The sequence below is a fragment of the Girardinichthys multiradiatus genome, chromosome 5 (genome assembly GCF_021462225.1).
Source record: "Girardinichthys multiradiatus isolate DD_20200921_A chromosome 5, DD_fGirMul_XY1, whole genome shotgun sequence".
NCBI lineage: Eukaryota > Metazoa > Chordata > Actinopteri > Cyprinodontiformes > Goodeidae > Girardinichthys > Girardinichthys multiradiatus.
The window spans coordinates 30,482,607-30,497,783 of record NC_061798.1 but is presented as its reverse complement, the minus strand read 5'-3'; the positions used below and the strand labels follow the sequence as shown (position 1 = coordinate 30,497,783).

The 15,177-nt window shown below is 39.4% G+C and overlaps 2 protein-coding genes across 2 annotated transcripts; one reads left to right on the top strand and one right to left on the bottom strand.

The window, feature by feature from the left end:
- On the top strand, positions 1-4,440 carry avpi1 (arginine vasopressin induced 1). The gene is made up of 4 exons (XM_047366234.1): positions 1-332; positions 497-724; positions 1,865-2,266; positions 2,940-4,440. The coding sequence occupies exons 3-4, from the start codon at positions 1,896-1,898 to the stop codon at positions 3,133-3,135; spliced, it is 567 nt and encodes a 188-aa protein (XP_047222190.1). The 5' UTR covers positions 1-332; positions 497-724; positions 1,865-1,895; the 3' UTR covers positions 3,136-4,440.
- A 472-nt stretch (positions 4,441-4,912) lies between these two features.
- pi4k2a (phosphatidylinositol 4-kinase type 2 alpha) lies at positions 4,913-14,309 on the bottom strand. The gene is made up of 9 exons (XM_047365962.1): positions 13,421-14,309; positions 11,080-11,280; positions 9,485-9,616; positions 7,871-8,024; positions 7,698-7,759; positions 6,690-6,789; positions 6,356-6,489; positions 6,177-6,236; positions 4,913-6,016 (listed from the first exon to the last, which is right to left on the bottom strand). Exons 1-9 carry the CDS (start codon positions 13,757-13,759, stop codon positions 5,855-5,857), a joined length of 1,344 nt encoding a protein of 447 aa, XP_047221918.1. The 5' UTR covers positions 13,760-14,309; the 3' UTR covers positions 4,913-5,854.
- Between the last annotated feature and the right edge of the window lie 868 nt (positions 14,310-15,177).

Sequence of the window (15,177 nt, the reverse complement as noted above, 5' to 3'; positions counted from 1 at the left end):
TGCCCAGCAAAAGGCGAAAAAACTTCTTGCACATGCATATATTTTGCAACACAGCAAACACCAACACAAAGAAACAAAGCGCAGCGTCAAATTAAGCCCAAAGTTACACGCATGGATTTAGTTTCAAACCAATCCTTTAACCAGAAGAAACCAATGTGTTTCCTCTGACTGGAAGTAACTTCAAAATGTACATGGCCCAGGCAGAGTCCTGACTTGAATCTGATGCAGGGAGCTAAAAATTAGGGTGATGGCAAGGAGGCCTCCCAACTTCAGAAACTCTCCTGAATTACAGCACATCTTTACAGTGGTGTTGTAGGACATTGGTTGTGTATGTGAGTTCAACATTTAGATTCTAAGAGAACCATTCTGTAGTCCTACTTCTTCCATATTATTCTGGGGATTTACTGTTTTACATTATCAGACTCAACCTGAGGCTTCAAATCTCTACACATTCTTTTCTTGTTAGTCACATTTATTTCTACCTCTTTGTTTACAGTCTGACTCTGAGGTGACCACCTTGGGTTTGACGTCATTACTGGATTACTCTTTGATTATTCCTTCCCCCGCGGCTCTATTTGCCCCTGACGCTGCAGTTAGAACTGGGTCAGCTCAGCATTAGGCGGTGATGAAGGCTGCACTCTAGAATGCTGGTTCAGTAATTAGGTTGTCTGTGTCTGCCTGGAGTGTAGAGTCAGAACGTCTCTATCAGTCTGCAGAGCCTAAGGTAAGCACCATAATTGGACCACATTCTACCTGTTTTTCAAAAGAAATTCTCAAAGTAGGCAACTTGATTTCTAAGTTTATATAAAAAGTTGTTGTTAGCTGTCATTTAATTGGTCATATATTATAAGTAAGAGAAAGTTTCGGTTACTTCATTAAGAAAGACTGTAAAATATACAGGCAGCGAGGAAACCCCTGGAGCAAAATTGAGCAATAAAACACTTTTTTATTCAAGATTTTTATCAGAGAATAGCAATATTGCTTAAAGTTATAAAAATCCATGGTTGGCTCTTTAAAGTATAGATTTTGGAAATAGTTTTGAATTAAAAAATATTGACACAACTCTATTCAACAAACGAGAATCGTCAGGCCACTTAATGCATGCCTGTCAGGACTGAATGCATTGCTGCAGAGCTGCAAAATTAGATGGACTGATTCATTTGTTGGTGGACTTGTCACCTTTAAGGCCAAATGCGAAAGGATTTAGCTGTTCAGATGTGACATTTTTCTTAAGATGCAACATGTACAGTTACACTAAACATGATTCATAGTCTTGGCAGATTTAGGTTTAAAATTATTTTAATTCAACCGAGAAGCTTGTTTCTGATCATACATGAGACATGCATCTTTTAAAAGACAATAAAACCATGTGAAACTTTTGTCATTTGTCTGTATCTATTTACACTGTATTAAAATGGTATATTGAAAATGACTTTTAACCTTCTCAAAAATATAAATCATAATCTATATTGGCTTTACAGCAATCAAACCCTTACTATAATTGCTGACCACCTTTTTACATGTTTCCACTGGTATTTGTGGGGATAAGCTCCATGTCTTTGAGGTCAGAAGACCTCCTGGCCATCACCCTAACCTTTGGCTTTCACAGGTTCTCAACTAGATTCAAGTCAGGACACTGATAGAAATGTTCCTTTCAACTTAAATTCACCAGACGTATTAACAATTTTAAGCTCAACTGTCTGAATAATAAATACATTGACTTTCATCTGCCTTTGCAGAAAGGCAGCAGAAAAAGTCTGTTCTCTTTAGGTTGAACAGTTAGGTTTGTTTTCCTAGATTTCTCAATTATTTCACCTTTCAGCCATTTTTCCAAGGTTTTTTTTTTTCCTCTGTTCTTGTGCAGGATAAAAAAAAAAGCTCTCTGAACCAATAATATGGCAGAGGCCCTGGAAGTCAGCGCCACTGAGGACAGCCTGCCTGTGGAGTGGAAACCTTCCAGCCGACGCAGTAGGAAGTCCGGGTATTCCAACATCTTCTCAGGGGTGAACCTTCATCAGCTCCACAGGCTGTTCAGAACAGCCGGGGACAGAAATGCGGAGCACCGGGCAAAGCTGGTGTGGCAGGACATGGATGCAAATCTGGAAGGAGCAGAGGAAGGACAGCAGAATGAAGAAGAGCAGGGGGAAGTTGAAGTGGGCCTGGCTCAGGCATTGGTGGGCCTGAGAGTTCGAGCCAGGAATAAGAGTGGAATAAGGGTCGACGGACACAGTGATCACAAGTGGCTCAGAACATCAGGGTATCTCAGGTTTGTGAAAATGTCTGATAGGCTTCTGAGTTTGTGTCTTCATATGCATGTTTGATGACAAGGGCCTGACAAACCAATACTGACACACAAGACTGTGTCCTGCTCTCCCTGCAAGCCTTTTCACAAACACACATCAGTCTTCATGTTTCACATTCCTCACTGGGATGAAGCTAGACTGGTCAGGGCAGTACAAAAGCACCACAGATTATTATAAGAATGGGTGACATTACACGGTACAACTCAAGCAAATACTTATACTTTCCAAGAAAATCAAATGTTGTCAAAACCTTGATTCAGAAAACAAAAAGAACATTCATTCACACCACTGCAGACCAGGAGATTTCATAAAGACTAGCTATAAGGGCTTTTAGGGGTATTTGACAATGGTACCAACATTTTGTTCAGAATAGCAACTGTGTGGCCTTATCTGAACATTTGTGGCATTCACAAGCAGAATTATTTTTTTCCAAATTACTGCTACGTGGAGTTCTGTTTGAATATTGATAGAGTACCTCATACCCTAAGTACCATTTTAATATTACTTCCTGAATGGGCATTGCCTTTTATCTTTTGCATTCATGATCTTATGTTTATGACTGTTCTTTCTTGAATAATTGTTGTTTGGAGATGTGATGCTGGTCAAATAAACTCCGTGTTACCGTTCTGTCTTCAGGGTTGAGGAGCCATTTGCCGTCTACTCTGTAAAAGATGAGGATGATCAGACAGAAAGTCTGGAGAAATTTAAATTGGCAGCTGAGGAAGACACTACAGGGAATCAAAATCCTTTCAAGCCATCATCATGGAGGTTGGGCATTAGGATGGAGAGTGCCAGAGACTCTGAACGCTACCTTCACCGCATCCTCCACTGAACACAATGCCCACTTGTGGAAGAAAGAAGGACAGTTATAAATTAAATCACTGGTTCATTGAAGGATACGAATTACATCGTTTCCATCGCTCTAAGTTGTAGGAGTCTGGACATTCATGTGTTTTGGGCGGATTTCTACCTTGAAAAACACTTAATGTATTACTGTGGGAATACCTCTTCTGTGTTGGAATATCTGCTAAAAACTGTAAATAGATGCATCATCTTATTGAACTACATGTGTCTGATAGAGGTGGTTGTGTGGAATAGTAATCCATCATAATGTATGGCTGTACATGGAATTTCTTTAAGATGGATGCAGTGTATGGTGACGGTTTTTAACATTTGAGCTTCTAAAGATGTAAAAGTAGAGGTCATTTTAACTGGGGTGGGTTTAATTTATAGTTAAAATTTCAATCAATATTAATTTCTGATTTTACATGAACAGATGACAAATGTTTTTATTTAAGATGTTCCACCTCTGATCATTAAAATAGCTTCAGTTTTGGCAAATGAGCAGATTGTTTTAGGATCATAAAATGTAGTAAAAACAATAATATATATATAACTCTCCTTGGAAAAAATTTACAGAGGAGAGTTGTTGAATTAGTAGATTTCCCCTTCTTTTAGAGCCATAGAGTGAATGCAAACATTGTCTAGGTTGCTATGTTGCCTTTTTTACACAATCGCAGCATTAATACGTAGCTCTGAATTTTATTATCTGGTAAATGTAATATCTTGCTGGACATGCATCTTGTGGACATGTCTGTGAATGTGTAATTATTAAAACACACACAAGAAAAAGACATTTAGCTAAAGAGAAAAGCAGTTACTTGAAAAATAAAGCATCAAAAAGAAAAATATTTACTGCAGCTTCCAATATTTTACTGGATGCACAAACAATTAGCTTTACAGCAACACAGCAAGGAATAAGGTTCTTACACACGCTGTCAGGGTTTGCAGCATGGTTAGGACAATGCGTTCTTGCACTTAAAAAAGCAAACCTTCATCGGTTAAATCTATTGATGCAAAACAAAATGAACATTTTGCAGTGTTTATGCAGGAAAGTCATCCTAATATTTATTGGACAAACAGAAAACTGCCATAGTTGTGTGGTGACTTTTAAACTGGCATGTTTTTTTCTAGTAGTGTATTGTATTGTTGGCATTTCATTAAAAACAGCTGCTTGATCAGATGCAAACCTGTTCAGAATTGAGTGAGTAAACCAAATAGCATATAATCAGTCATAAGGTGGGGCTGTTTTCAAGTTTAATCAAGTAATTTCATGCATTAAAGGAATACTTCAGGATTTTTGAAGTGAGTTTCTGTTAAAGGCTTCCAAGTAATTAATGACTTACCTGCAGCAATTTATTCCTTTTTAAAGTACTTTTAAGCTGTCATTTTTGCATTGATTGATTATTTAGATTTTTAAAGGTTCACAAAAAAACAAAATCACACAAATCACTATTGTTGAGACTGGATTGTTTTAAGGCTGTAGACGTCCATATTGGCCCTGGCACCTCTCAGACTAGCTGCTAGGTTGAGCTTCAGGGATCCACTAAACTGGATTTATACTAAAGATGTCAAGAAAGTGAAATATTAAAAGGTGCAATATTTGCTTAAACAGAGAATCGCTTCAAACGTCTGTAAATGACTTTTTAATGTTAACAAAAACATGTATGTCCAAGATTGGTGTAAAATGTCCTTGAGGATATTATATTTAGACAGGGAGTGTACCTCCCATTACCAATTTATACAAAAAGAATGCAAAAGAACACAAATAAGTATTAACTGAATATGTTTTAATTAGAATCTATCATATATTACATACAAATGATACAGTGCATTGTCACAATACATTTCATGTCAGTTCAGCAGAATGTTACCTTCTCTTGTTTACTCGGGTCCACCCAAGACCAAGAAACTTAAGAGAAATCATTGCAGCTGAGAAAAACAGGAGCTGGTAGAAACCGCCTCCCAGCCGTTTAGCTGCAGATTCAGAACCTTTTGTCCTTTTTAATTATTTAAATAATTTGCAGGAAAAGGGCAAATTAGGCAAACAAGTCACTGGGCTCCTATTTTCTTTAATCTCTTGAATCATATGTACCTCAGCTTTGCAAAGTCACCTCAGATGACTTTTAGATTTTAATCACCAAAGAAACAATGCATATCGTGAAACCAGTTCACATGGTCAATGTTCAGAGATACAAACCAGTTTAGTGTCTTCTTCCTAAATTTGTGAGAGTTAATCTTCTGAAACACTTGATGAAAATGAAAAACCAATGTATTGGCACTGCTGTGGCCAGCGTGGGACAGGAAATATGCACGTTTTGAGAGGTGCGAGAAAAACAGCAAAACAAAAACATGGAATGCAAAACACCTCTTGTACAAAATAGAAAACAAATGCACGAGAAGGTTCAGACAACTGTGAGAGTGGGTGTGTGAGCAACCATAACATGCACCCATGACTGCAGAGAAATGTCACTGCACAGCACCTTCTTCAACCACATTCACACAAGGCACAGATGCAAACTGGGAAGGTATTCTCGGAAATCCATCTTCCTTTGGCCTCATGTCTACATTAAATAACTTTCCATCTGCAGCAAAAAAAAGATCCACATGGAGAGGAGAGGTGGTGGGATTTTTTTTCCAAAACAAAAACTCCATCCATGCACAGATGTTCCTCAACCACAGCAACCTGCTGCTGCTGCTTTTCTTGTGTCCTACCACCAGGTGAAGAAGGGCCTTCTGCTCTGGAAACTCTGTGTGTAGGATTCACTATTTGCTCTCTGAGGGGCTCTAGCTGTTTCCACGATAACTGGGGGCATCTGGACCAACTGGAGCGGGGATTTACCGTCCTTCAGTGCTTGGCATAGGTTTAATATCTGAAGACAGACAGATTGGAATATGGCAAAAAAAAAAAAAAATCTACTTCAGTTTATACTTTAATGTCAAACTCCCTAATAAATGTAGATAAACTTCCTTTCCATAGGGCTTCAGTTTTAGATTGTAGAGCAATCATAGAAAAGATAGGAGCAAACTCACCTGCCCCCTCATAACAGATATTTGCTTGTGAAACTGTCCCCTGTCGAAACCCGGATCTTTCTGTAACACAAAGTAAGGAATATATGCATATTACGACCTTCACGGAAACTAGTCATCTGGTATTTCAACAACTGTTTCCTATTTCATTTTCCAGCTGGTAATGCTGAACCTCTCCTTGCCTTAAATAGTTCATAGAGGTCCTCTTCAAGGTCTTTGATGAAGTTTGGATCTGAGAATTTGGGTAGCACCAACTCTCTGATTTCCAGGGAGAAAGCAACTTTTGCATGGGGCAGCCATGCCCAGTAGAACGGGTCTGGAAATACGACAATGAAACAGTTTCTTAACAATATTGATTATGCCATAAAGCAAAAGCAGTTATTAATGCTGAAACTCCTGCTTTCATCACAAAAACAACATGCATATTTCAGCAGAAAAAAAAAAAAAAAAAAAGACCTTTTAGAATACATACATAGTCTGTCTACAGGTTAAAGATATGCAGGCTGAGTTTCTTACAGGCTCTCCAGGAGTCGGGGTGTTTGAGTGGAAAGGCAAGGCCGTTGTCTATAGCTGCCAACTTGATGATGGGTTCCTTGACTACAACCCAGTCTGTGTCCTAAAGGGGAAAATGCAAACATTTATCATCAATACAGAACAAAATATGTAAGTTGATCTGTCACAGCTGGAAACAAAAGACAAATGAGTAAAAATTAGGCCTCTCAGTCATTTGTCAACATGGAGATGGGTTAGAGTATGGGCAGCCAGCAACACTTAGAGCTTAATAAGCTGTGAGGACCACAGGCTACTTCACAAGATAATTTTAAGATACATGAACTAAACAAAATCTTTAATCGCAAAAGATTTGCTGGTAAATCTTTGGACGTGGGCCTAAAGCAGGTGTCTGTGGTCATTCAGTCTGAATGAATCTGAACAGCAGACTCCACAAATCAAAGCTAACATTTGGATCTTTTGCATACGTTATACTTGTGTTAAGAATATACAGATTTGCCAAAAAACATTGACATATAAATCAATACATAAATGCTCCGAAGCATGTTTTCCTCTTTACAGCCTATTCAGAAGTCTCGATACATGAGTGGAATTACAATTCATCTAGAACTGTTCTGGGTGAGTTCTGGCCGAGTTTGTGCATTTAGACCAACATCATTCTTCCCGGACCATAGGTACCTGCTTGAATGACTCCTACAATGTGATTATGCAATTATTTATTGAAAAAGTACACACTTATTCATCAAAAAGACCTTTTTAAAAAGTTATTTTAACTAGTGTATTCAGCACCTCCTAAAGGAGACTGGAAGCAGCAACAACTGAAGATGAGAAATTTGACCTTCTTACTTCAAAGTTTAAAACATTAGATTAACACAGTGGATTTATTCTTGAATTACTCAATGCTCATGTAGCAGATGACACCAACCAAGTGCAAAGGTCGTTTTATGTTACTTTAACTGACAGATCATGTCAAAATAGAAATACTGATCCTGTTAAGTGTGTGTGTCTCCTCACCCTATTACCACCAGAATCCATTGGACAGTCGTATTTCAGCAGCCAGTTGTCATTTCCTCTATCTAGATTTTAAAAAGAGCAAAAGCAGTGATGTCTAAAAACAACCAACAAGGTTGAAATACTAAAAAGTTACATTCCAATAAATAACTTGAATATCTATGTTGTGTAAGTACCCGTGTTCCTGATGATGTAATCGAGGACCACGAGCCGTTCAAACTGCAGCTGTAGCTGACGGTTTGTGTTTTCAGGCAAAGGCTCAGCTTCAAACCTCCGCAGCCAGAAATCAGCATCCTTGTATCCGTCAACAAACAGCTGGAAGGACCCAACCTGCGGCAAATTCGAAAAAAAAGTCTTAACGGCTGTGGGCTGGGCATCCTTTCTAATTATGGTCAGATAGTCCAAGCATATTTTGGTAATTACAGTTTCTGATCAGAATCCAGAGATTTAAATTTCATTTCATTTTCTTTTCATATTTAAAATAAGTAAATAAAAGCTCTGGCTCAAAGAAATGACCCATGTTTTCATATTCCTATAAGCAGGCACCTAACTGTGCCACCACCACACAGCTATTGTGAGTCTAGAAGGTGCTGTTACCTCTGTACACCTCGACTGGCCCTCAAAGAACAATGTGCTATAATCTATGAATAGCCCATGTTTGCTTAAATAGGGTAAACACAGAGAAAGGCATAGGTCAGCATCCAGAAATGCAAAAAGTCAGGCTATCACATTAGCTGAGGAAATCAGCGAGACGTACATGTTATTATATATTCATTTATTACAGTACAGTTAGAGTAAAACATGAAGAAACAGCCTAAATGTCACTGCAGATTCTCACAATACTATAACTGTACTCACTTTACATTAACACTGTTGTCAGACGTTACTCTAACTCACAATAAACTATTTCACCTATTCACCACCAACATGACACACCTTGAAGCAGGCTGCTGATGATCAGATATTCTAATGGTTGTATCAGAAAATATGACTAACTAAGTATCTTAAACAAAACAGTTTAAATGTCTTTCATTGACTCCCTCTACATTTCTACAATGAAAATCTGGACTTAAATTGGCAGATGTAGTTCCAAATTAACAATTAATAAAAAGCTGACTTTTAAAAAATGACATTTTGAAATAAAAAACCTGCTGCAATTACATAAAAATAGCCTCAACAATAATTTCAATTATTAGGTAAACATTTCTATGAAAATTATTTTATATTATAAAGCAGATTTTTAATGTTAAATGAAATATATATTATAATATTGAGCTGAGAATTTAATATGCATTCAATTATTTCACAATTTCATTGTGACATTAAATCATTATCTATTATTTATTGATGTAGATACTTATTTCATAATGTTTAATTTAATTTTGAACACTTTGGCATTCCATACAGATGCACTGTCAATTTGATAACTTACTAATTATTAAAATCTAATCATGTCCTATGGTTCAATTTTCTGTTTTGTATATTTAGTCACTTTTTCATTTTTTGATTTTTGTTTGCTAGTTCAAAATTTGAAGATGGAGGGATGCATTGATTACAAAAATTACATCTGAAATTAAGTTAATCAAAAAGGAATACCACAGTAAATCCTTTTTACAGAAAATCTTCACATTGGGGCAAAAGACTGAATTGCTTTTACAATTTAATCTGAAAAAAAAAAAGTCATGCTGTTATTTTTAGGACTTCTGAAACGTTGAAAACTTTATTTGCTAAAAACTAATCGTAACAGCTAAAGTTAAAATGATCTGTATTGTAATAGCTGTTAAATTTACCTTAGGTGGGAGTCCAATTCTGTGGAAGCGCTGACCAACTTTAGGCACCTTCTCCAGAGCCAGCTTTTTCCCTCGAGACTTGACCCTGTCTATGGCACTATAGTTGAAGGTTTCACTTGCCAAATACACCACCTGAAAGGACAATGATGATGCAAAAATTATAACTCGAAAATAACTGTCTCATGCTTTTATGATTTCTCTTGGTAAGTCTTCTAAAGGCTTTAAATGTTAGGTTTTTAGCGTTTAACAAATTTTTTCTAGTAAAAGGCAGATTAAAACTTAATAGAGCTATGTGTAGTTCATCAATGAAATTACAGAGTTACAAGCAAGAAAGATCACGTTCATGATTTTTGTTACAGCATAATATGACAATTGGACACAAAAACAATGCTTAAAATGTCATAAAAAAGATTGAAAGCATTTTTCTCCTTTGCCTCAGGTCATTAAAATATTTATTGAAACTCGTTGATGGATTGTGGAAGGACTCTCTCCCAATCCTTATTTGTATTGAGATCAAATTATTAGTAGAGTTGCACAGTATATGAAATCATAGTAAGTGTGTGCAATCTACAGGGGTTGGACAATGAAACTGAAACACCTGGTTTTAGACCACAATAATTTATTAGTATGGTGTAGGGCCTCCTTTTGCGGCCAATACAGCATCAATTCGTCTTGGGAATGACATATACAAGTCCTGCACAGTGGTCAGAGGGATTTTAAGCCATTCTTCTTGCAGGATAGTGGCCAGGTCACTACGTGATACTGGTGGAGGAAAACGTTTCCTGACTTGCTCCTCCAAAACATCCCAAAGTGGCTCAATAATATTTAGATCTGGTGACTGTGCAGGCCATGGGAGATGTTCAACTTCACTTTCATGTTCATCAAACCAATCTTTCACCAGTCTTGCTGTGTGTATTGGTGCATTGTCATCCTGATACACGGCACCGCCTTCAGGATACAATGTTTGAACCATTGGATGCACATGGTCCTCAAGAATGGTTCGGTAGTCCTTGGCAGTGACGTGCCCATCTAGCACAAGTATTGGGCCAAGGGAATGCCATGATATGGCAGCCCAAACCATCACTGATCCACCCCCATGCTTCACTCTGGGCATGCAACAGTCTGGGTGGTACGCTTCTTTGGGGCTTCTCCACACCGTAACTCTCCAGGATGTGGGGAAAACAGTAAAGGTGGACTCATCAGAGAACAATACATGTTTCACATTGTCCACAGCCCAAGATTTGCACTCCTTGCACCATTGAAACCGACATTTGGCATTGGCATGAGTGACCAAAGGTTTGGCTATAGCACCCCGGTCGTGTATATTGACCCTGTGAAGCTCCCGACGGACAGTTCTGGTGGAAACAAGAGAGTTGAGGTGCACATTTAATTCTGCCGTGATTTGGGCAGCCGTGGTTTTATGTTTTAAAGAATAAAAATAAGTTACTTGTGGCTCTAGTAATTTACATTGCTTTATCTCAGAAAGGCCCTTTTCAACAGAAAAAAACCACAAAATTAAATGTCTGTGAAAAAAAAGTTGACATGGATCAGTCCTTTGGAAAAATAAAAGGAGGCCGTCATGTGAATGATTATACCTTGGTCCTGGGGACTATATTGAGCTCCAGCTTCTGATCCACCAGGCTGGCCCCGGCTTCTGAGAGGTAGCCTTGGTTCAGAACCAAACAGTCGCGGCCGAAGCAGCAAGGACAACACAGTTTCTGGAGCCACTTCGTCCACTTGGGATTCAGCTGGCCGTACGGTTCTTCGTTTTTGGGCTTGAAGACTCCAATAATTTTCTGCAAAGACAGAGGCAATGAAAAAAAAATAAAAGGATACTTATATTTTCACCAGGTGAAGCTAAAGCTTTGCCACTTGAGGAGTTCTGGATAGAGCATATTTACAGACAAAGGTTTTTCATCTTGCAATGCAAAATGTATATTTTTTGTAGTTTTGGCTTAATAACTGCTCTGAGAGAGTTGTTCTGTCAGCAAATGCAATGTTTTAGAGTCTGCATACTCCAGTGAAAGATTATTCAATTACTAAATTAGCTGGCGATAATTTCAATAATCGATTAATTGTTACAGCCCTAAACAGAAGCCTGTTTAAAAGGTATTAAGGTGAACAACGTATCAGTTACACTTTAAATAAAGCTAAAAGCTACGTTAAACCATTGACATTTAATTAAAAATAAAGCTGCACACAGCTTCCATGTGCTAAATGGGCTGCAAACCCCCCATACATCCAAAAGAGGATAGGGAGTTTGACAAGAGTACAGTTTGGAGTGTGGTGTGATTTCACAGTTCAATATAGAAATCACATGTCCCATTTCTCTCCTATCGCACACACACTCCCACCAATTACAAGAAAAAAATCCTCAGAGAGAGGGAGCACATGATGACTTAGCAAAGTGGTGACTAACTTAAGAAACCGCAGTGGTGGGGGTCAATGGAAGCAAGTGGTTGTAGAGGGAAAACCTCCCATGATTAACCTACAATAGCCTTTTCTGTTTAAAACTGCCTCACGTTGAAGTAAGGGAGGTAAAGGAAAGACCTGGTTCTTTTTTATGGTAAACAGACTGAAACTGAAACTTTTAGAATCTAAACTCAAATGTTCAAACAAAGATTTGCGTTCTGTTTTTCTTCCCCCCTCTGTTACACAACATTGGACATGTTTTAGGACGATAAGGCCTGTGAGTCACTCGAGGCTCTTCGTTAAATCTAGTGGACACTATGAAAGTTTAAAGTAATTATTCAGAGTGGAACGCTCCTTTATTTCTCCATGGCGACACGGTTTTATCCGAGGCACCGTGGATCGATTTGTACAACTCCTGCTGCGGCAGAGAAAGCATGTGAGCTCCACATTTTTGGTTCAACTGGATTTCAGAGAGTTAATTTTCTGAGAGGAAACAAAAGAAAACCAAAGTCTATGGCATCATAGGAATAACTAAAATAAACTATTATCTCAGTGTGTTTTATCAATGTGATAGCAGGATGAGACAAGCACTGACATTCTACTTTCTCCAGCAGATGAATTCGAAATGATCAGCATCTGCCTGCCTGCAAGGTCATACTGACTGCAGACCCACTACCCAAAAACTAGAAAACAACAACAAGAAGAAGTAAAGAAATGTTGATGGTGTCTGCCACTTGGTACGTACCGCCCAGCAATATAATGCATTGTCATTGCTGGTTTAGGCCATTATAACATATTTTGAGTAAGTTGTATGTTTAAAGGACCACATCATCACATTTTATTTTTGTTTTAGCACCATTAATATTGTGGAAACTACTTTTGCAACAATTTGCTTAATGGAACTAGGCTTTTGTTTTGAAAGCTTTCTGAAAGCTCTGTTCCAAAAGGCCAACATAATCTATTTTTCATCATTGGTGTTGCTTCATCAGTTATATGGAAACTACATATCTAGTCTTTGGAATAAGAATATACTCTTATTTTGAAGAGTATATTCAAAGCCCAAGAAAAGTGAATTTAGCTCCCATGGTAAAGTGTAACCCAATTTAACAAGAATCAGCTCAACAAAACTCAGAATTTTTTTGCGTGTGTAAACTTTTTTTTTTTTTTTTGAGGAATTCAATAATTTCATACATTTTATTTTTACTCCTAATGTTTCATTACAAGTTGGAATATTTTATTTTATACAACATTAGGAGCTTTCCATTGTTGAATAAACTGGGAAGTGGGAGGAAGAAGTTGTGATTGAGGGTTTAAATGTGTTGTGGTCTATCTGCCAAGTCATCACATGATTGTTAGAGAAGGCCTTTATCAACAATCGACCACAACAATTTCCCAACACACATCTAAATGATGTCAGGACTACACCAATCTGAGACTAAACGCTAACTCTGTCAGATCCGTGAAGAGACAGCTCTGCAAACCTTTAGTAACCTAAAGATGCAAGTTTGAAGCAGCTCTTCTTACCCCCTGAGAATCTTTCACAAAATAGCTTCCACTCGAGCCCTGGTAGATCCTCTCTGGGTATATTTCTTCTTCTATGGCTCGTTCGGCCTTGCGGATGATCTCTCTGAACTCAGGATCTTCCGGGAATTCGTTCCTGTGCGGCTCCCGTGAAGCGTTTCCTCGGTCCCGGTCCAGGAGCGGCTGTCTCTCCCGGCTCCGTCCGGGACTACCGGCCGGGATGCGCACCACGGAGCCTGGTGTGCTCCCGAAGGCACCTCGGGGGCTGTTGGGCTCCGTGGTGCAATAGTTGAAATCTCCAGAGTCCCGGAGCGGCGAGACAAGTGGACTCGTCTCGTCCATGGTTTGGAGGTACCTGAGGAGTTATTTTATCCCCTGTTAGGAGACGACAAAACGGAGAAGGAGTACGAAAAGGAAAGAAACAAACGACAGAACACTTGTTTTGTAGCCTAGCTTTGACGCTGGCTAACAAAATCAGGTGACTGCCAGCTTCCGGTAAAAGGCGGGACCTGTTGAGTGTTTTGATCTGCAACCAATCAGCGTTGAAATCCTTCTGTCAGTAACATAATCGTAAATGCTGATTGGACACCGTCATCCTGCACAGAAAACACATGTGAGACTGTAGTTAATATTTAATCCAATCAATTAACTCTACAAAAGGGCCTTTGATTAGCATTTTCTATGTAATTAAAATAGGTTCTGAAGTTTTTGGCGTTTTGTGAGATTCCGGAAGATTTAGATTTTTTAATCACACTTTTAGCCTCTTAACCAACTCTAATATAATTGTTTTTATTATGCACATTACTTATTTATATATAATTAATTTTCATATTTAGATTATTTGTTTCATAGGAGTGATGTAAGTGCCACGATGCCTTGGTAGTTGTCCTTTCATGAATAAAAACGTCACTCAGGATTTTTTTGTTTGTCAGTCATCTTAAGGGATTAAAAACAGTTGATGTTCTTCGTTTGTTCGTTGTCTTCCGCTTATCCGGGACCGGGTCGCGGGGGCAGCAGACTCAGCAGAGACGCCCAGACGTCCCTCTCTCCAGACACCTCCTCCAGCTCCTCCAGGGGGAGCCCAAGGCGTTCCCAGGCCAGCAGAGAGACATAGTCCCTCCAGCGTATCCTGGGCCGTCCCCTGGGCCTCCTCCCGGTGGGACGTGCCTGGAACACCTCCCGAGGAAGGCGTCCAGGAGGCATCCGGTATAGATGCCCGAGCCACCTCAACTGGCTCCTCTCGATGTGGAGGAGCAGCGGCTCTACTCCGAGCCCCTCCCGGATGGCCGAGCTCCTCACCCTATCTCTAAGGGAGTGCCCGGCCACCCTACGGAGGAAGCTCATTTCAGCCGCTTGTATCCGTGATCTCGTTCTTTCGGTCATTACCCAAAGTTCATGGCCATAGGTGAGGGTAGGAACGTAGACCAACCAGTAAATTGAGAGTTTTGCTTTTCGGCTCAGCTCTCTCTTCACTACAATGGACCAGCACAGCGCCCCCATTACTGTGGCAGCCGCACCGATCCATCTGTCGATCTCCCGCTCCATTCTTCCCTCACTCGTGAACAAGACCCCGAGATACTTAAACTCCTCCACTTGAGGCAGGAACTCCCCTCCAACCTGAAGAGGACAAGCCACCCTTTTCCGGTCGAGTACCATGGCCTCGGACTTGGAGGAGCTGATCCTCATCCCAGCCGCTTCACACTCGGCTGCGAACCGCCACAGCGCATGCTGTAGGTCTTGGCTAGAGGGGGCCAGCAGGA

What these genes read in the sequence shown, in the direction of transcription:
- avpi1 (XM_047366234.1), top strand. Translation starts at nt 1,896, where the DNA reads ATGGCAGAGGCCCTGGAAGTCAGCGCCACTGAGGACAGCCTGCCTGTG. An exon ending in AGAACATCAGGGTATCTCAG is followed by an intron (nt 2,267 to 2,939) that starts GTTTGTGAAAAT and finishes TTCTGTCTTCAG; the next exon opens with GGTTGAGGAGCCATTTGCCG.
- pi4k2a (XM_047365962.1), bottom strand. Translation starts at nt 13,759, where the DNA reads ATGGACGAGACGAGTCCACTTGTCTCGCCGCTCCGGGACTCTGGAGAT. An exon ending in TTGTGAAAGATTCTCAGGGG is followed by an intron (nt 11,281 to 13,420) that starts GTAAGAAGAGCT and finishes CTGTCTTTGCAG; the next exon opens with AAAATTATTGGAGTCTTCAA. An exon ending in ATATAGTCCCCAGGACCAAG is followed by an intron (nt 9,617 to 11,079) that starts GTATAATCATTC and finishes TTGTCCTTTCAG; the next exon opens with GTGGTGTATTTGGCAAGTGA.